A 22,020-nucleotide genomic window follows, 5' to 3' on the forward strand; every position below is an offset into this window, starting at 1 on the left:
TATCTGGGTGCACTTCTGGGTGAGAGGAATAATTATAGGACCATTATTTATGGTGAACACTTCACTGGGTGAGCTGTAAAGGTTTTTTAAATCATTTATAATATCGGGTATGGTACATTGGTGCGCTATGGGGAGTGAATGCAATTGTACAGTATGACATACCTGGTAACTATTCACTCTGCACCATCTCCTCTTCTATATTTCATTGAAAAAATAGGAATGACATTGTGTCTGTGTGCATAAAAATGAATTGTAGTGTATGCTCTACTGATAATATGGGATTGATAAAAATTGTGCGACTTAAACATTGGAAGATACTAGCTTTGTATTCTGCTTTTGGAAAACATCATATTTTGGAAGTTGTACGTAATTTTCAAGACAAACATGAACACTTCAGCATGTGTGAGGAAAATGGAGAAATGAGGGCACCAGCCTAACGGTGACATTCTTTCCTGAACAGTGAAGTCCCCGCCTATTCATCCCCTGCAGCCAATCAGGGACCTGATGGCAAGTCTCTGGACTACATGCTTTCCTACTGGTGGCTGAGAGGAGAGTCACGAGGGCAGTTTTCCAGTGATGATTGGTGGAATTGTCTAGTTGTATTTCCGGAAAAGGACGTTACAAGGAGCCGGGTGGTACAGGCAGGTAACCGGAGTGTTCATTCATTATATGGGGACTTGCTTGTGTTGTGAGGACTGCAGACATAAGCAGCGCCCGCTATTCTCTATATATCACTTCATCAGAGGCTCTGTGTAATCCTGCGCTTCAGATATGTGTCTCCATGTACAGTCGCAGCACGTCTGCAGAGTCTGCTTCTACAGTGCTCACTCACTTTGTGCCATCAGTTATATGTAGCAGCAGATCATCAATGAATAATAACACCTCTTATCCAAACCCATACAAAGTACCTGTATAAATAAACTGTAAATGCTAACCAATATCCACAGTACCTTACAGCAGATCGCAGCTGTGTCCCATAAAGTGGAAGTAAACTCCTGTTTAATCATTTTACCTACTTATAATAAAGCTTCCCTGTAGGCAACAGTAATAAACGTGAACTGTTTAGGAGAGGTTATCCTGTTTTTATATTTGGCACATGCGCTCTGAAGGAATGGCATACCCATGAGCCGTGGCCCAGGAATACTATGCACATGCGTGGAAGTGACCTCATCGTGGCTCGGCTAATCAGCCAGCTAGAGCTCGCGAACGCGGAAGGAAGACTGGGTGAAGATGGAAGCCCCGGGGAGCCATGACAGCGCTCCATTGGAGGGCTTCGTTTCAAAGTAAGTCCTTCAAAATGTGCTAGTATGCGATGTACAGTATACTAGCACACTATGCCTTCACCTTGCAGGGATTTTTTTTTTCTTTATGCAGTTTACTACTGCTGTAAAGTGTTATTAAACCCACAACAGTAAAATCAGTCTATGCAGTAAAGCATGCTTGTTATACTTACTGTGGAACATAAAGAGTTAATCCTCCACATTGCGTAAAAAGGCTGTTTGATCAGTCAATCTGCTGATAGTACAGCGCTCCAAAAGTCACTCTGCACATGCTCAGTTTAGTGTGTATTGGTAGCAAGGTTTTTTTTTTCTTGGGAGAGTGCTTGTGATCAGCACGGGGCCAATCAGCACTGTCCAGACAGAGGATCAGGGGTAATGCAGCCTCATAGGGCAGTCAAGGGAAAATGAAAACTCAAGCTGTAACTAGTGCTTGCTGGACAGTGATAGAAGTCACAATTCTGCTATAACTGCTGATGAGAAAAAGTATTTAGCAGTTTATATTTTCTAAAATAACTGAGTTTCCATGTTGTGTGTACTGTGGGAGATCAGATATAGTGAATGCAGGATCCTAGGTTTAGTAACACTTTAAAGTGGAGTTCCACTCACTCTAAAAAAATAAAAGTCAGCAGCTACAAAAACTGTAGCTGCTGACTTTTAAAAAACAGCCACTCACCTGTCCCACGATCCCGCGTTGCCCCCGCCACAGCCCGTTTCATCGGCCGTCCTGTATTCCAGTCGCCGGCATCTTCAGTGTAGGCACCCGGCTGTGACAGCTTGAGGCTTCACAGCAGGGTGCCCACTGCGCATTTGCGAGTAGCACTGCACTTCCTGAATGGCCCCGTCATCTTCTGGGACCTGTCACGTGTCACACAAGACTTTGGGGGGGAGGGAGGGTAGGAGGACAACTTCCATTTCCAATCGCCTAGGCGATCGCAGCGGAAGTGGGAGCAGGTACCTGTCAAATTTGGCTACCCGTCCCCCCCGCTCCCCAAAGGTGCCAATCCTTAATGGGGAGCGGGGGACCAATCTTTAAAGTGTAACTTCCCCTTTTGGGTAGAAGTCCGCTTTAAAAGAGAAGTACAGCCAAAGCTCGTTTGGCTGTACTCCTGTAGATCACAGGAGTACAGTTCATTCTGCATTTCTGTGACCAGTTTTCAGCCAACAGTGGGCTACCCTATACTTCTCTTTTAAGATCAAAAGAGAAAAAGAGGAAGTAAAGTCCAGAGAGGGAGAAAACTCTCCATTGGCTTCCAATATGTACAGATTTTATTGGCACACCACAAGACACGAGTCATTTTGAATGTCCCTTCTATTCTATTACTTTATTTAAAGATCACCACACACTTTACAATCTGATTGTACAATCTCATTTAGATCTACCAACAAGTATGTAGTGCAAGGGCTTCCCTGGCTGGATAGTTTAGTTAGGTCCTCATATTACATAACTTTGGTGGATCTAATGGTCACCATACACGTCACAATCTGACCATATAATCTCTATACAATCAATCTCAGATCCACCAAAACTGTGTAATATGAGGACCAACCTAATCTATAAAATCAACGTGTGTTCAATCTAACAGGCCCTTGCACTGAATAAGTGTTGGTAGATCTGGAGGAGACTGTACAATTAGATTGTAACGTGTTTGGCGAGCTTTAGGTTGATGGTGAAGAGATTGTATGGTCAGATTGTAATCTGTATAGTGAATCTTATGATGCCTCAGAGAATGATTGACTTATTTTCTAATCGTCTTCTGATAGGAATAATTGATCTATAGTCAACAATAGGGACGAGCTCAGGTGTGTTTGGATCCTAGTCTGAACCCACCCACCTGAGCTATCCTGCAAGAAAACTGTAACTGTACTGGGCCAATCATAGGCAGCCAAGGCATTCCCTGCCCCAGAGCTGCACATATACAAGGGGTGTGTATACCTGTCTCACAAGTATATCATCACAGGTCCACTGCACAACCCAGAAGTGACATCTGCCCCTCCTGGTGTTGTCATAAGAAGATGGTGGTACAGGACTGGGTGTGCTGTGGTGAAGAGGAGGATCCCTAGGGAACACCACTGCACCACCAGGATTTGGAGTATGCTTTTGGGGAACAACCCAGCTGTACAGGTAAGGGTCCTTTTACAAGGGTCCTTTTCACTTTTTTTTTATCAGTTCAGTCACTTTTTTTCAAAGAAAAACAGATCAGGTTTTCATCAGTTTACATCAGTTTTTACATCAGCTTTTACATCTGTTTTTTACATCAGTTTTTACATTCTTTTTTTTTTAATCAGTTTTACATTTGTTTTTACATAAGATTTTTACGTCGATTACCAATGCAAAAAATGATCATTTGTCCATTTACATCCTTTTTTAATCCATTCTGTTTTTTTAACGGAACAAAATTAGGGCTTTGATCTGTTCCAAAAAACAGATGTTGACGGATGCAGATGTAAACAGATGATCATCCATTTACTTCTGTTTTTCCATAGAGATGCATCGATGTCCGTTTTTCATCCATCAACGAATGGGTGAAAAACGGACAAACAGAACGGGCCGAAAGGCCCCTTTCACACCGACTTCATACGTTCAGTCACATTTTTTCTCAAAGAAAAAAACCCATTCAGTTTACAAGTTTACATCAGCTTTTTTTAGCAGTTTTTACATCCATTTTTACATAAGATTTTTACAACCACTACTAGTGCAAAAACGGACCGTGTTCAGTTTAGTTTACCTCAGCTTACATCAGATTGCATTCAGTTCAGATCATTCTACATCCATTTTTGCATCCCTTTTTTCTTAGTTGTTGTAGAAACCAAACAGAGGTGAAAACTAGGAACAAAAACGGAATGGATGTATAAGGATGGCATTCGTTTACATGCTTTCCATTCTTTTCAACTGACCTAGACATTGGTAGTTCCGTTTAAAAATAAATGGACCTGAACGGACATGGATGTGACTGGATGATCATCTGTTTACATCTGCTCACCAATAGATAAATAGATATACATTGTGGTTCTGTCTGGATCCATCTGAAAAACTGACGGACGGCTCTAGACTGAACACCAGTGTAAAAGGGGAGGGGGGAGAATAATAGGAAGGTGGGCATTCATTTCATTTTTAAAATTTCTGATGTCTTTATGTGATACAGGAGTGCAATATACTTACCTTTCCAGCAGCTCATGTCTTGAAATGCCAGTGCTTTATGGTGCATTCTGGTCACTGCAAACATTTGACACGTTGGATGGGTCAACTACCTGGTAGTCTTCTGTACACGGAGGTTCCTTCCAGTCGGCATATACATCCTGTAGTGTGAACAAGGCAGCAGGAGAAACCACAGCATGCAGTGGTGGAAGTGGGTTTACCACTCACCAGAAAGTGCAGAATAGTTGCAGCAAGAAAGAAATAGTGACGCTGTGGTGGCTCACTTTGAAATTGTCAAATGTAATTTAAACATGTATTATTAACTCTCAACAGTAAAATGTATGTATATATTTAGTTTAGCTGGTTTGTTATTGTTTAGAAGTGACCTTATAATGACAAGGTTGCTTTAAAGTCACCCAAACAGAATTTAGAAGGTTGCACTCACATGACCAATAGAGGAGCTCAGAATGAGGCTTGGTTGTGGAAGCGAACCGCAAAGAAACTCAGAGTGAGGCTTGGTTTAGAAAGAGCCCATAAGGGGAACTAATGTCGAGGCTTGGCTCTAGAAGAGAGAGAGGAAGTGATTCCAGGAATAGATACACCACGTCAGGGGGGGTTGCTGGGTTTGTAATGTTTTTGATGAAACAAAAGTGTGCTGTCTGAAGAACACTGCTCTGATCTGCTATAAGGTACTGTGGGTATGTATTGTCATTTACCAGTTTTCTTTATCAGTGCCTTGTATAGGTTTGAAAAAGGAGCACCTTATCCTTGTTACATCAGATGAAGCAAATCTTCTGTCATCAGAAAAATGTGCAAGGTTTTCGATATCCCTTTCATGGAGAAAAACAATATTTTTATTTTTGGTATTACATTTAATATAGTGTGTGTATTATATGTATATACACTATATTGGCAAAAGTATTGGGATGCCTGCCTTTACACACACATGAACTTTAATGGCATCCCAGTCTTAGTCCGTAGGGTTCAATATTGAGTTGGCCCACCCTTTGCAGCTATAACAGCTTCAACTCTTCTGGGAAGGCTGTCCACAAGGTTTAGGAGTGTGTCTATGGGAATGTTTGACCATTCTTCCAGAAGTGCATTTGTGAGGTCAGGCATTGATGTCACACGAGAAGACCTGGCTCGCAGTCTCCTCTTTAATTCATCCTAAAGTTGTTCTATCTGGCTCAGGTGCAGGCCAGTCAAGTTCCTCCACCCCAAACTCGCTCATCCATGTCTTTATGAACCTTGCTTTGTGCACTGGTGTGCAATCATGTTGGAACAGGAAGGGGCCATCCCCAAACGCTTCCCACAAAGTTGAGAGCATGAATATGTCCAAAATATCTTGGTATGCTGATGCCTTAAGAGTTCCCTTAACTGGAACTATGGGGCCAAGCCCCACCCCTGAAAAACAACCCCACACCATAATTCTCCTCCACCAAACTTTACACTTGGCACAATGCAGTCAGGCAAGTACCGTGCTCCTGGCAACTGCCAAATCCAGACACGTCCATCGGATTGCAGATAGGGAAGTGTGATTCGTCACTCCAGAGAACATGTCTCCACTGCTGTTGAGTCCAGTGGTGGAGTGCTTTGCACCACTGCATCTGCCGCTTTGCATTGCACTTGGTGATTTAAGGCTTGGATGCAGCTGCTCGGCCATGGAAACCCATTCCATGAAGCTCTCTACGCACTGTTGTTGTGCTAATCTGAAGGCCACATGAAGTTTGGAGGTCTTTAGCTATTGACTCTGCAGACAGTTGCCAACTTCTGCACACTGTGCTCTTCAGCATGCGCTGACCCCGCTCTGTTGTTTTATGTGCACTTCAGCATGCGCTGACCCCACCCTGTCATTTTACATGGCCTACCACTTTGTGGCTGAGTTGCTGTTGTTCCCAGTTGCTTCCACTTTGTTATAATACCACTAACAGTTGACCATGAAATATTTAGTAGCAAGGAAATTTCACGGATGGATTTATTGCACAGGTGGCAACCTATCATGGTACCACGCTTGAATTCACTGAGCTCCTGAGAGCGACCCATTCTTTCACAAATGTTTGTAGAAGCAATCTGCATGCCTAGGTGCTTGATTTTATACACCTGTGGCCATGGGGGTGATTGGAACCTTAATCCAATGATTTTGAGGGGTGTCCCAATACTTTTGGCAACATAGTATGTTAGTATGTGTGTGTGTGTAAAAAAATATATATATATATATATATATATACACACACACACACATATCCCAACCACAATTAAAACAAGCCTCTTTTTCCCTCCATGTTAATTACATTTTGTGAAATTGACCTTAATAAATAAACCACCAGGGAGAGTATAATGTAACAAAAATAGAATTTGAAGTGCCACACCACTGTTAAGAGGTCCAGATACAACTCTATTTCAGTAAAAGTCAAGAGGACAATCCAAAAAGTAACCAATGTGTTTTGGGGGTCAAAGAGCGCCTCCTTCATCAGGGTTAATAAAAACATAAGGATGACTCCCTATCAATCTGACAGCAAAACAATATCTCCAAATGTGTGAGCATGAATAATAAACCATACCGTTTGAGATTATCAACTGGGTAAAAAAAAATAATTAAAACACATTCAGATTAAAATATGGACCTAATGAGAATAAATAAATAAAAGTGAGTAAGATATATCCAAAAAATATATATAACTCAAGTCATTCACTATACAATATGATTGTACAATTGTTGAACAGTTTCCCCCAGCCTTACCAACATCTTGTATTTTGAGGATAAAGCCAAATAATCTGATCCAGGGAGAGTAAACATCCCCCTTTGCAGTGGGGCTGCCCTTGCACTGCATGGTTAAATGCCCCAGTACATCTAGGGGTTTGGGAAAAGCAGTTTTACTTACCCTCCATTCCTGCATACCTCTATGCACTGCAAAACAGGTTCATATAGCCTCTTCTTTCCTGCACTCCAGTGGTCTATGGTCCTCCGACATCATCAAGACCGATGAAGGGCCCTTAGCCCTGCATGTGAGAACACTGAGGAGCAATCCACCACTGGAGCATAGGGAATCACTATCTCCCAAGAAAGCAAAGGATTGGGTATGAAGAACTGCTTTTCCTGTCTCCTACACCTAAACGAGCATTTAACCAAGCAGTTCAGGAACAGCTCATTGCAAGGAAGGATTTTTCTTTCCCGAGAAATGGACTTCAAAATACAGTATATGTAAACCCTCACCTTGTAAAACAACCCATTCAGTTTAAAGTGACTGAAAAGCTTTTTTTTTTTGCTTTTTTTTTTAAAATAACAAAAATGTGATACATACCTGCTCTGTGTAATGGTTTTGCACAGAGCAGCCCCGATGTTCCTTTTCTAGGGTCCCCCGCCAACACTCTGAACTCCACCCCCCACTTGCTATGAATGCACTCATGTATGTTTGTTCCCAAACCCTGCTCTGTGTGTCCATGAGACACACAGAACGAGGCTCAGGCTGCCTCCATCTCCACGTCACTGGCTCAGATTAACAGCAATGGGGGCCAATGGCTCCTGCTACTGTATCTGAGCCACTGAGGAGCGAGAGAGTCTCGTGCACATTGCTGGATCGAGATTGGGCTCAGGTATGTATTTAGGGGGGGACTGCGGGGGAAGCTGCTTGCAGAAGGGTCTTTAGCTTACTGCATAGAATGCAATAAGGTTAAAAAACTTCTGCCTTTTACAACCTCTTTCAAATAGAATTGAAAGGCAAAACATTTGTGAATATATATTAAAAAAAAATTATAAATACTTTTTTTTTTCCTCTGTTTTATAAGTGTTCACAAACTCTCTAAGCTCCTTATGCAGCTGAGAACAAAGAGCTGGGGGAGGAGAAATAGTAGTACACTGAACTTCCCAGTAAAAGACTGTGCAGGGGAGGGCATGTGAGCATAGGTCTAATCGTTGGAGGAGCACAGTTATAGAATTGACCAAGGTGTGTTTCCATGCCTAGTGCGGTCAGTTTTTAATAGGAAAGCAGAGGAACCGGCAGTAACACCAGGGATTTCACACAAAGGAAGCAGTCATACAAGTACATGGTACAGCAGGCCCATATCAGGAATATGAAATGTTGGGTTTGCATACTCTTTAATGTGCTGTGAAGTCATCATTAACAGTAGAACTGTACCAGGGTGTTGTCACTCTGCTCTCCCAGCCACTAAACTTCCTATTGCGATAGCTAGAACTGACAGGTCACACCTTCAATAGGTAGGGCATGTTCAAGAATTTATTTGTTGGCTGTGAGCAGATGAAGCTGCCCAGAAAAGATTCTGGTGGGTTTATCAAAGATTGTTTTGGCTTAAGGAACAGAAGGCTTGGCAAGGCCTAAAGCATTTTTATTGCACAACTGGAATCAATTGAGGAAATTTTTATTGTAGATAATATTTTATAATCAAGTGTGCTGAGTAAGTTGTAGTGTAAAGGTGCGGCTGGCCTTGCTTCCTCTTTAACACAGTTCTAATGATGATGGTACTTTGTTACCATGCAATTTGGTCCATGCATTAGCAAGATACATGGGGTGCCATTAAGAATCAATGACACCATAGCACGTCTGTGAAAGGGTTTCCTGTTCTTGTGTGTTGTAGGAAAGTATGTGATTTTGTGTGGGTTCCTGCAAAGTGTGAATGTAACCTAAAGGAAATTCACACTGAACAATGACATGCTGTACTTGAAGGAGGGCATGCCTATAGACTGGCAGTGGCTACAAAAAAATTAGCAGTCCCCGTATGCAAGGAAGGATGAAAAGAATTAAAAAAAGTATATTAACCGCCTCCCGCCCGCCATATAAGGTAATGACGGGCGCAAGGCTGTTCTCTTGTTCTGATGGTCAGTGTGCCCTGATGATCTGTGTAGCCCCAGCAGTGCCACCTGTTAAGAGTCAGTTAGTGCAAGCTGTCAGTGCTCATCCATGCTACCTGCCAGTGCCACATCAATGCCACATATCAGTGCCTACCAGTGCCACATCAATGCCACATGTCAGTGCCCATCTGAGCTGCCTTTTAGTGTCACCTATCAGTGCCACCTATCAATGCCAGTCAGTGCTACCTATCAGTGCGCATCAGTGCCCGTCAGAGCTGCCTATCAGTGCCGCCTAACAGTGCCAGTCAGTGCCACCTGTGAGTGCCGCCTATCAGTGCCAGTCAGTGCCGCCTATCAGTGCCACCTATTAGTGCCATATATGAGTGCTGCCTTTCAGTGCCCATCAGTGATGCCTGTCAATGCCCATCAGTGCACCTACCAGTGCCTCCTCGTAAGTGCCCATCAGTGCCACCAATCAGTGGCCATCACTGCAGCCTCATTAGCGCACATCAGTGAAGAAAAAAAATCACATATTTACTAAATTTTATAACAAAAACTAAGAAAAAACGTTTTGTGTTTTTTTCAAAATTTCCAGTGGTTTTTGGTTTGTTTAGCAAAAAATAAAAAATCCAGAGGTGATTAAATACCACCAAAATAAAGCTCTATCTGTCTCAAAAAAATGATAAAAATGTCATATGGGTACAGTGTTGCATGACTGCGCAATTATCATTCAAAGTGTGACAGCGCTGAAAGCTGAAAATTGGCCTGGGCAGGAAGGGGGTATAAGTGCCCTGTAGGCAAGTGGTTAAATAAAACAGGCTATTGTTTAATGCACATTGTTTTAGCAAACTAAATCTCATTCTTTAAGGGTTTACATCTATATTAACACAGTAGAGAGAACTGACCAGTTAGAGGAAGGCTGGTCTCATGACCAACAGGTCACATGACCAAGCTCTGTGAATTTCAGAGCCAGCAGAGTGCTAAACACATTTGTAAAGGAGACTGCTGTGCTTTATAAATGGACAAAGGGGCTGTGTGTTTTTAAGCAGAGATATGGATGTGGTAAGGGGTTAACCACACAGCCAACAGAGTGCAAAACACATGTTATAAAATACACTGCTACGCCTTATAAATGTACCAGGTTTTTGTTGTGTCAGTTTCAAGCAGAATTGCACAGGAATGCATTGCGTTTCCTGGGCGTTCCCCATGCAGTGTGATTTCCAGCCCATTAATATGAATGGGGTGAAATTGCTCCAGAGCAAATAAAAAGTAGTGCATGAACTTACTTTTGAAAAATGCACTGCACTAAATCTGGTGCCTGCAAACACAGTGCTTTTGCAATCTGTGTTGGGGTTCCAATTAAAATGTATTTGAACCGGTTGCAGATTGCAAAGGCAATTCGTTTTGAAAGCAATGAGGAAAATGTGGCTTTCCCACACCGCATTCTAGTGTGAACCAGCCCTGAAGCAGACAGATGGCCGCAGTAAGGGATTGGACCCCTAAATGTATATTATTCAGAACAATATGGGATCACTTGCTGATGTAAATATCTTCATTCAGTAGGCAGTGCCACACAGTCTTTTAACAGATTAGAAGAAGGCAGAGAAGTTTTCATTTTTTAATCTGAAAGTGACATTAAAGGAGAATAACAGCCAAAGCTCTTTTGGCTGTACTTCTGTGGATCACAGGAATGCAGTTCGTTCTGCACTCCTGTGACCGGTTTTTAGCTGACAGCGGGCTGCAGCCCTCTGTCTGCTGACATCACTCAGCTGGTCCAGCCTGGGGAAAGATCCTGACTTTAAAGTAGGGATCCACCCCAGAGTCTGGAACGGCACCTGGCTCAGCTTCTCAGCGAGCCACTAAGATCGTGAGCCAGCCACTTCCTTACCTTCCACAACCCAGTGCTCCAGTGAGCACTGGGGGGAGCAGAGCAGAGAGTGGTGACTGATAGTCTCCACTTTCTGCTCAGAGCGGCTGTAAGAACTCAGCGATCGGCAGTCATGTGATCGCTGAGTTCTCACACTTAGAGCTGGCGGGGGACAGATGGAGCATTGAACCAATGCTGCATCCACCTAGGTAAGCATAAATGGGGGGGAGGAAAGCCCCACTTCTCTTATAAACCTTCAATTTTTTAAAATGAAAATAAACATTTTATACTTACTGCTTGGTGCAATGGTTTTGCACAGAGCTGCCCCGATCCTAATCTTCTGGGGTCACCTTTCGGCGCTCCTGGCTCCTCCTCTTTAGTGAGTGCTCTCATGGAAAGCCATCTAAGTCTGCATCTATTGACACAGAGCCAGTGGAGAGGCTCGTCCCTGCCTCCCGCTCCCTCGTCACAGCATTTGATTGACACCAGTGGGAGCCAATGGCTTCTGCTGCTCTCAATCTGCCTTGTGAGGAGGGAGGCAGCGGCGAAAGTCCCTGCTCTTGGGCTCATCGCTGGATTGGATCAGGCTCAGGTAAAAATAAAGGGGTGGGGCTGAAGATTCATGCTGCACAGAGGATTTTGTTTACCTTAATGCATAGAATGCAGTTTGCATAGAACATTGCACAATGCATAGAACCACTTTAAGCTAGGACATGGGGTGCAGGTGGCAGATGACACATCAAGCATAACAACTATAACAACAAGTATAAAAATATCATAGCACATGCATAACTGGCTTTCCTCCCTTTTCTGCTATCTGGCTCTTCTGACTAGTGTTAGCAGAGCTCTTGTTGCTCTGCTAACACTAAAATTGTTGCCTATAATTTCTTTGGTAATTTTGGAATTTTTACATCATCTTTCAAATTTCAGAAACATTATAAGCTGTGGATGGCAGATTGCCAAGGACCACTCAACACCAAATACAACACAAAATGTTTTGGGGCTTAGTTTGACTTTAAGGTGGAACTTCACCCAAAAGGGAAAGTTCTGCTTCTTTGTATTCTCCCCCCCCCCCTCCTGTTTAACTATTGGCACTTTTTTTGGGGGGTGGGGGGAGCTGGTACCTGGTTTTGAAGTTCAACCTCCCATTCTCCCACAGGCTTCCAGGTCACATCACAGGTCCCAGAAGATTGCGGGACCATTCACAAAGTGCAGCACAACTTGCGCATACGTAGGGGGGACCGACTGTGAACGTTTGCCTTACTGAAGATGCCAGCGCCAAGGACCCAAATTTGACTAAAGAATTTACTCAGGTGAGGAAAACGCTGGCTCCCTGGACAGGTAAGTGTCCTTATTTTAAAAGTTAGCAGCTACAGTATTTGTACTGTAGCTGCTCACTTTTAATTTTTATGGGGGAGACTGGAGCTCTGCTTTAACCATCCACCAGATTTAATTTTTTGCCAAGTAACATAATCATTCTGTCCTTAACTATTTCTCCTATGTGTGTGCCTGCATTGTACAAATCAGGGACTTCATTCAGTGTCAGCAAATCCTAAACTGCTTTCATATCAACATTGAGTGAGATTTGTTCTTTATAAAATCTGCCGTTCAGCATCAGGTTACAGAAGGGTATGGGGGGTATTGGCACTATCTTCATGAGGGAGACCACTGGCATCTACTGGAAACTGAAATCTCAATTAGGGATGGACTGTGTTTATGAGACATGTACTATTGGTAAAAATGTACAGGTTATAAAGCCCAGCTCTACCCCAAACTAAAAAAAAATGTGCTGGCTTGTTGACTCAAATACATTTTTGTGTATTTTTCTATTTTCCCACATTTTGCACATGGTATAAAGCTCCCATTGTTGCAACAGTGGAAGTTTCCAGCTATTTTCCTACCCCGCAATCCTGTGCTGCCATAGACTAAGATACACTATCTGTGTATAATAAGCAGGTTACACTTCTATGTTTAAAAGACTTTTTTCTTAAATGTATTTGCATATTTATTTTTATTACTTGGTGGTTCTGTGCTCTATTTATTTCCTTCCATTTTAGTTTTAAGTAAATAGATACCTTCACTTCAGTTTCGTTTACCTATACTACACAAAACCAAATATGGCCAAATTTGGAACACTGAATGGCAGGGTTACATTTCTGTAAATGATTGCACATATATTTTTATTGACCTTTACTAAACCATTTGAATTTTGTGATCTCTTGCAGGTCTACTTCTCTCGAGTCCTGAAACAAAATGGTATGTGAAAGCTCCGCTTACATTTCCGTGTGTTTATTTTTTGAAAAAATATTCAGAGCTATGTTAAGTGTTATTTACTTGACTGTATCAAATGATGAGTTATGTTAGGTTCTTAGTAAAATTGAGAATTGTGAGAACCTTGTGTTGTCTTATAATACTTCAGGCCTATTTGAAAACTTCCCATACACAGCAGCATTGGACTATACCTTATCAATGAGTCTCATTTGTAGCAGATCTAGCCATCCTCCATGATAAATATATGTACCAGAGATAGGGGTGATCCAATCTGGTGCTAAATACCCATAATGTTCATGGCACAAAAGGAGCCTTTTACGAGAGACGCATACCTGTAGTGCTTGAACCATTCCTATCCTGCCTCCAGTCTTAATGATACTGGTGTGTGTGTGTGTGTGTGTGTATGTAGGTAGGTATATATATTAGATGGTTAGCTAAAAAAAATCAACACAAACACCAGTTATTACCAAAGATGTCAGAAATAAAGCCATCTCCATAACAGTTTACATGTCATGGGTACCGCATGTGTTTGAACAGCTAAAAAACTATAGTATATTTTTTAGGGAAATCTAATGTTTTAAAAACAAATACCGGTACATCTAAACCCATCATTTGTAGCCAGGTACATACGGAGTACCTTCAAATGCAAGACATGAACTCCTCCTTTGGCAATGACCCGCTTAGAACAGTGGATATTCATGTATGGTTCCATACACATTTATTTGTATTATAAGGCATGTCTGTTTCTTCTATAGTATGCCATGCCTTGCTTATTGGTTCCCTTGTTTTCGGTCTCCAATGGTCATTTTGTGTTCAACTATTTCAGAGAAGCACAGCAAAGGCTGGCTGTGAAGGATTTGTTCATAGTAACAGATCACAAAAGAATTAGATAGAACAGTTCTTTCTGTTTGCTCACTTGGCTCTCTTTAATTTTCTGTCAATCAGAATTTCAATAATCTGCTCACTGCTTACTGTGTGAGGAGGCTAACGGCAGGATCTTTCTAGATCACAACAATGCATCCTGCACCTACTCCGCATATACTGTATCAGGGCTTAAAATTTCAAGTCCTGAGCTTCTAGCCAGGCCTTAAGAGATACTCGCCACCAACAAACACACACAAACAGAGACACCTGTACACACACATACAGACACAGAAACATGAACACACACGCACAGAGACACATGTACACACACACACACGCACAGACACATGTATACATAGACACGCATACACACAGATACATGTACATACACAAAAATACACACGCACAGACATATGTACATACATTCACAGACACATGTACACACACATACATGTACATACACGCAAACACATGTACATACACACAGACACATGTACATGTTTACACAGACACACACGTACACGCACGCTGTTAAGTGCTCTCTCCTCTCCCCTTAAGCCACCACTGACTGACATAGAGAATCGTGACCAGAGTGAGCTGAAATTAGGTAGACACACACACACAGCCCTATAAAAAGTTGCAGTACTTCACTGTTCACTCACAGAGCCGGGTACTGCACTCTAGGGGGAGGCAGAGAGCACAGCACACACTTCTTCCTTTGCTTTCACTGTGCTCAGCTATTGAGCAGTCTGATGGCTCCCAGTGCCAATGACAGAGCCACCCTGAGCTCCGCGCCTGCTCAGCAAGACAGCCCTGGAGGACACACTCGCCCCCACGATAATTTCCACTCGCCATTGGCGAACAGGCGAGTGGAAATTTCAAGGCCTGCCGTAATTCATAGGGTATTCAGCAACAGTAGTTCTCTTTAGAAAGGGAATGATCAGAGAGCACACCAGGTTCTAGTTCAGAACTTTGAGATCTAATAAACCAATGTGATGTTTTATGGGCACTATGGACTTCATTTATCAAGATAACAAACAGAACTATTCTGTCTGTTATCTTGATAAAGAGGACAATATTGTTCCTCAAACATCACATTGGTTTATTGGATCTCAAGTACAGGTTTGAGGTGGAACCTGGTATGCTGTTTACTTCGTTATAGATGTTATCTTCTATCCGACTTTGTATTTCCGGGTAGGGGGCTTGTGCACCGCCCTACTCGCGCCGCCATTGGCAGCTACAGCTGTCGATCATCAGGTCCCAGCTGCAGATTACCCACCGACACCCGGCGATCGCCAAGGAACACTGACAGGGTAGAGGTCTGTATGAAAACAATACAGATCTCTCCCCTGTCAGCACCAGCATGCTGCTTTGTATTGCTCTGAATAGCAGAGCAATAAAAATTAGCATGCTTATATAATAAAGCACACACAGACAACATAGTAAAACAGTATACAGCACACAGTTAACCCTTTGATCGCCCCAGATGTTAACCCCTTCCTGCCCAGTGTCATTAGTACATTGTCAGTGCTTTTTATTAGCACTGATCACTGTATTAGTGTCACTGGGAATGTCAGTGGCAGTCAGTTCCCCCCCCCCCAGGGTCAGAATGCTCACCACAGTCCCTCAGTCCCGCTATAAGTCGCTGATTGCCGCCATTACTAGTATAAAAAAAAAAAAAATTCCAATTTATATACCGCTATTTCTAGACGCTATAACTTTTACGTAAACCAATAAATTTACACTTATTGGGATTTTTTTTTAGCAATGACATGTAGCAGAATACATTTTGGCCTAAATTTATGACAAAATTTTATTTTTAAAATTTTTTTAATGGATATGTTTTATAGTAAAAAAATATTTGTTTGTTTTAAAAAAAAAAAAAAACACAGGCGATTAAATATGACTGAAAGAAAGCTCCATTTGTGGGGAAAAAAGTACATAAATTTAATTTGGGTGCAGCGTTGCATGACCGCGCAATTGTCAGTTAAAATAACGCAGCACCATATTGCAAAAAATGGCATGGTCAGGAAGGAGGGTAAGTCCTCTGAAGGGCAAGTGGTTAAAGGATGTGGCAATGACCTCCCAATGTTTTCATTCCCTTATGATTTTTTTCTGTTTTAGGGTAATACTGGTCTTAACCCTATTCTCACACACAGAGCTAGACACATGACCTGTTGGTACTGTAAAAATGTGTATTTTGCTGTCAAAATGTATGCTCTGATGTTTTGTACTGTATTCTTTCTCTTTGTGGAGTTTGTAAACTTGAAAACTTTTGAATAAAAAGTATTTGGAAAATAAAGGTATATATGAAAATATAAAAAAAATATATATTATATATTTCTGTATAAATAAGTGAAAACATACTGTGCGTGTTGTTTATTATGGTCGTTAAATTAAGTTTCTTTTTTTGAACAAGTCACAGCTGAACTTTTATTTCCAGCATGGGCGAATTAAAGTAAAGACTACTCTGGAACAGCAGGAGGCGAAACGTAAAGAGAGAGAGAAGAAGCTGCAGCTGTATGTGAGTGCCACTCAGGCTGCATTGAACAAGGTAGGGACCATCACTGTTTTATAATTATTAATATACACCGGTGTTAAAGTGATAGTAATCAGAGAACACTTAATTGCCATTGATCATTCTAAAACAGTATATAAATATAAGTATATAAATAACAGTTTATTGTTGATGTTTCTGAGTCTTACTTAAAAAAAACAAAACAGAATTTTGCTATGTGGTAGAGTGGGGAAAGATCGGTGGAGGAGCTGCTAGCATCCATGTCTGTGAGAGAAGCTGCTATGGCATCTAGGGAACTCTGAGCTGTCTTCATATGTCCACACAGTGTTTTTTGGCTGTAGCAGTCATATGACAAAAAGTAAAAAAAAGTGAATGGTTTGCCTGTTCCCAGCAGCTGGAGCATGGGCAATGAAAGTAGCAGCAGCTGTTCCCTGGGATATCATCCTACAGCAGAGACACAGACAAGCAGGTAGAGGCAGCAAATGGCAGGATGAATCAGGTTTTTTTTTCTAAGCATAAAACTAGTGTGACAATGATTGATTCATTATGCAAAATAGCATGTAAATACATTTGGGGTTTAATGGCACTTTAAAAGAGAGGTTATGGTGTGAACTGGCTTATTTCTCTTTGTTACTTGGTGTATAAAAGTTGTATTGAGTCAAATCTCGCAAGGTCTTAATTTTCCTTTTTACAATTAATATGCTGTACCAAGTACCATTAGGTATCTTGATTTTGTGCTAGGAGGTGTCTACCCATAGTTCTTTACCACGCTGCAATCTAGTGACAAAATGAGGTATTGTTATTATACAGGATTTATATAGCGCCAACAGTTTGCTCAGCGCTTTACAATATAATGGGAGACAATACAGCAACAATACAGTTCAATACAAGAGGGTTAGGAGGGCCCTGCTCCTTACAATCTAAAAAGGAGGGGCTAGTGGTACAAAAGGTAATAACTGTGGGGGATGGACTGGTAGGAGGAATAGAAGATTCCATTATTAGCTGAGGGCAGGATAAGGTTCCCTGAAGAGATAGGTTTTCAGAGATCGCCTAAAAGTGAGCAGAGTAGGCGATAGTCTGATAAATTGGGGTAGAGCGTTCCAGAGGATGGAGGAAGCTCTGGAGAAGTCCTGGAGACGAGCATGGGAGGAGGAGACAAAGGAGCTAGGGAGCAGGTGGTTGAGCGAGGAGCGGAGAGTACGGTTTGGGTGATATTTAGAGACAAGATTGGTGATGTAATTTGGGGCAGAGTTATCAATGGTATCCATGTGATAGCCAGCCAAAACACTAGGGTAATGCCTTAACATTCATGAGCTCTGGTTCATCAAATACCAATCTACAAAAAGTAGATTTGTTATTAAAATTCTTAATGCCCATAACCTATGGAACCTGGACTGTGGAAGCTGTCCCCAAAAAGTTATGCAAGGGACGAAGAAATCAGGGTAGATGCATGGTTTTGCGTCCTCATGTCAAAGCGGCCCCTCTGATGACTAGTGACCTGATGACTGGTGGGTGAATTTTCAAGAAACAGATGGAAAACGTTGAGGAAGCACAGGTCCACAGAATGAATGAAATTAAAGCAGGAAAATCCTTATACTGCTACTCCTCTCCAGAAAAAACCTAGAACGGCACTGTAGTGATATCACCAAATCTAACTTCAAATTTTGTGACTAGGAATTAGAAAGCAGTGCCTTAGATAATATTACTCTGCAATCATTCTTACATCATGAAATTTTTTTTACACTGTAAACTACCCTGGCATCAGCCTATTGCAATTTCTGTAAAGCAGAACTGGAGTGTGACAGGAAGAGGCAGTACAAGAAGCTAGTCAGTTAACGTGCTGACAACAAGCATGCTGATGGGAGAAGAGAAGTCAGAGGGAGTGGGTTGAATAATTTTGGCCATCAGAGGTAGTGGGTTCAATGATGCTGGCCATCAGACTGAAGAACATTTAGTGACAGAAATAAAAGTACTGTGGAATGATGGTAAATACTGCAGCAAAAGCTGATTTTGTAATTTTATCTTTAAATGGGCTATTCCCTTTTATTTTGTTAATTTTGCAGGAGGATCGGGGCTGCTTTGTGCAAAACCGTTGCGCAGAGCAGGGTATGACATGTTTATTATTTAAAAAAAATTATACAAAATTTCCTTTACAATCACTTTAAAATTCACATGAGCACGTGGTAAACAGTAGTGATGCTACTTTTAAAATTAGGGCAGTTTTTATAACATTAGCTGCATATAGTTCTTTCTCTTGTTTTTTCATCTCTTGAGCCCACTCTTATGCTCTGGTTGTTTCCTGCAGCGTGAAGTTGGGCAGCTGGATAAAGAAGCACTCGAACTAACAGCTCAAATATTGGCATTAAACCCAGACTTTGCTTCCCTATGGAACTTGAGACGAGAAGTATATCTTGCACTTGGCACTGAAAGGTAAATGCCAAAGGTTGTCTGTGTCATTGACTCCTCTTATGCACTTTAGAAAATTAAAACTATATCTGCTGCCCTTAACTAATAATTAGATTTCAACTAGAAAAAAGAAGCTAAAAACAAAAATTTGGTTGGCTGATATGAGGAACTTCAGCAGTTTCCCTTTCTATTTTTTAAGTAAGTGTATAATAACTCTGTATGTAGAGGCTACAGCTAGTGATGTGGATATGATTATGGGTCCATGTATTTCACAAACATGACACCCTGAAGTTATATCTTGTACATACCATTTTCTTTTGATTAATTATTGCTAGCAAATCCATCAATGACGGGTTACCTTCTAGAGCAGTGGTCGGCAAGCCGCGCCTCGCGAGCCACATGCGACTCTTTACAAGCTTAAATGCGGCTCTTCTGTGTGCCGGGCGCCCGCTCCCCTCCCTCCTCTCGGACGGGCGTGTGCAGGGCGGCCGCCCCCTCACCTCCCCTCCCCTCCCTCCTCTCGGACGGCCGCCCGCTCCCCTCCCTCCTCTCGGGCGGCCGCCCCAAAAGTCAGGACTCTGCAGCTGTCAGGATGTAGGCGGGGCAGCCAGGATGTAGGCGGGGCAGCCAGGATGTAGGCGGGGCAGCGTGACGAACTCCTCTCCTCTCACAGTCCGCCCTGAAGACCAGAACGGCGCGGGAAGCACGGCGAGAGGAACGCGCGGAGCAAAGGTAAGTGAATTGACACAGGGGGGACTTACTATATGGGGGACTTACTATATGGGGGGACTTACTATATGGGGGGGGACTTACTATATGGGGGATGAATTACTATATGGGGGATGAATTACTATATGGGGGGGGACTTACTATATGGGGGGGGACTTACTATATGGGGGGGACTTACTATATGGGGGGGGACTTACTATATGGGGGACTTACTATATGGGGGACTTACTATATGGGGGATGAATTACTATATGGGAGATGAATTACTATATGGGAGATGAATTACTATATGGGGGATGAATTACTATGGGGGATGAATTACTATATGGGGGATGAATTACTATGGGGGATGAATTACTATATGGGGGATGAATTACTATGGGGGATGAATTACTATATGGGGGATGAATTACTCTATGGGGGATGAATTACTATATGGGGGATGAATTACTATGGGGGATGAATTACTATATGGGAGATGTATTTTCAGTTTTAAAAATGTGGCTCTCAAAATAAATTTCAATCGTGGTTTTGGCGAGATTTGGCTCAGTTGAAAAAAAAGGTTGCCCACCACTGTTCTAGAGGAACGAGTCTTCAGGAAAGTCAAAAGTCTGTGACACCATGTTTTACATACTGCAGACAGATGCTTTGGTATAACAGATCACTATAAAATGATTTCCTTTAACAACTATAACAATTGTTTCATACTACAGGAAAAAATATTGCCAAAATAAGGGGAAATAAGCTATACCAGCTACCACTATAAGGCGCATTGTGATTGTTTTCAGAATTTGCAAATGCAGCAAAATACATGGACCAGAAAGGATACATAATTTTCAGTAGGACAGTAGTCACATAAGACTACTGTACATTGACTTGATCGGGAACATGTTACATCTTCTGCCCTAAAAACGGGTGTAACATGTAACATGTTCCCAAAGGTAAACCTATTCTTTAATTTTTATGTTACTAGCCTTAGTAAATAGAAAGTAAGTTATATTTGCTTTATTTAACCACTTGCTTACCGGGCACTTTTACCCCCTTTCTGCCCAGGCCAATTTTCAGCTTTCAGCGCTGTCACACTTTGAATGACAATTGTGAGGTCATGCAACACTGTACCAAAATACAATTTTTATCATTTTTTGAGACAGCTTTCTTTTGGTGGTATTTAATCACCACTGTTTTTTGTTTTGTTTTTTTTGCTAAACAAACTAAAAAAGACTAAAAAAACTTTTTTTTTCTTTTTTTCTGTTATAAACTTTTGTACATGTGATGTGGCTAATGAAGCTGCAGTGATGGGCACTGATGGGCGGCACTGATGAGGCAGTGATAGGTGGCACTGATGGGCATTGACAGGCATCACTTGTGGGCATTGACAGGCATCACTGATGGGCACTGAAAGGCAGCACTCATATATGGCACTGATAGGTGGCACTGAGAGCCGGTACTGACTGGCACTGATAGGCAGCACTGATTGGAACTGTTAGGCGGCACTGCTGGGCACTGATAGGCGGCACTGACTGGCGCTGATTGGTGGCACTGATAGGCACTGATATTCGGCTCTGAAAGGCAGCTCTGATGGGCACTGATATGTGGCATTGATGTGCACTTGTGGGCACTGATATGTGGCATTGATGGGCACTGACAGGTGGTAATGATGGGCACTGACAGGTGGCAATGATGGGGCTACACTGATCATCAGTGCACTAATCATCAGTGCCCTGATGATCAGCGTAGATGTCCCCTCTGAGAAATGCCACTTACCGGCTCTCCTCTCCTCACGCGCTGTCAGTGTGAGGAGAGGACTGCCGATAACCGGCATTTCCTTGTTTACATGCGATCAGCTGTGATTGGACACAGCTGATCACATGACAGAGCCTGTGTCATTGGTTCTTTACTCTGATCGGTGATCTGCTGTGTCCCAGGGACACAGCGCACCACCGATCGCTGCACGCCCCTGGGGGCACACATATGCAGTTAGAGTGGAAGGACGTCATATGATGTCCTCCCAGAATGAGAGCGCTGCCACCCATCCAATATTTCCTTATATGGCCGGCGGGAGGCAGTTAAAACAAAAAAAAAACGTTTACACTTATTCAGTTGCTTCCTAATTTCTGGCCGAGGCCAAAATTATGTCATACA

The 22,020-nt window shown here is 42.2% G+C and overlaps 1 protein-coding gene across 7 annotated transcripts in view; it reads left to right on the forward strand.

Annotated features, from left to right (window-relative positions):
- The first annotated feature begins 504 nt into the window (after nt 1-504).
- Nucleotides 505-22,020, forward strand: part of RABGGTA (Rab geranylgeranyltransferase subunit alpha) — a 65,285-nt gene continuing 43,769 nt past the window's right edge. For 2 of the 7 annotated variants that reach the window (XM_089677157.1, XM_089677163.1), the window contains exons 1-5: nt 505-645; nt 12,250-12,403; nt 13,316-13,346; nt 16,669-16,779; nt 19,049-19,173. In XM_089677157.1, the coding sequence (XP_089533283.1) occupies nt 13,344-13,346; nt 16,669-16,779; nt 19,049-19,173 (239 nt within the window). In that variant the 5' untranslated portion in view covers nt 505-645; nt 12,250-12,403; nt 13,316-13,343. Of the gene's footprint in view, nt 646-4,978; nt 5,115-12,249; nt 12,404-13,315; nt 13,347-16,668; nt 16,780-19,048; nt 19,174-22,020 lie in introns of those variants that run through there. The other 5 variants (XM_089677160.1, XM_089677158.1, XM_089677159.1 and 2 more) reach the window with 5 other exon arrangements.

Source organism: Staurois parvus, unplaced genomic scaffold (genome assembly GCF_062004578.1).
Source record: "Staurois parvus isolate SC_StPar_1 unplaced genomic scaffold, SC_StPar_1.0 ptg000178l, whole genome shotgun sequence".
NCBI lineage: Eukaryota > Metazoa > Chordata > Amphibia > Anura > Ranidae > Staurois > Staurois parvus.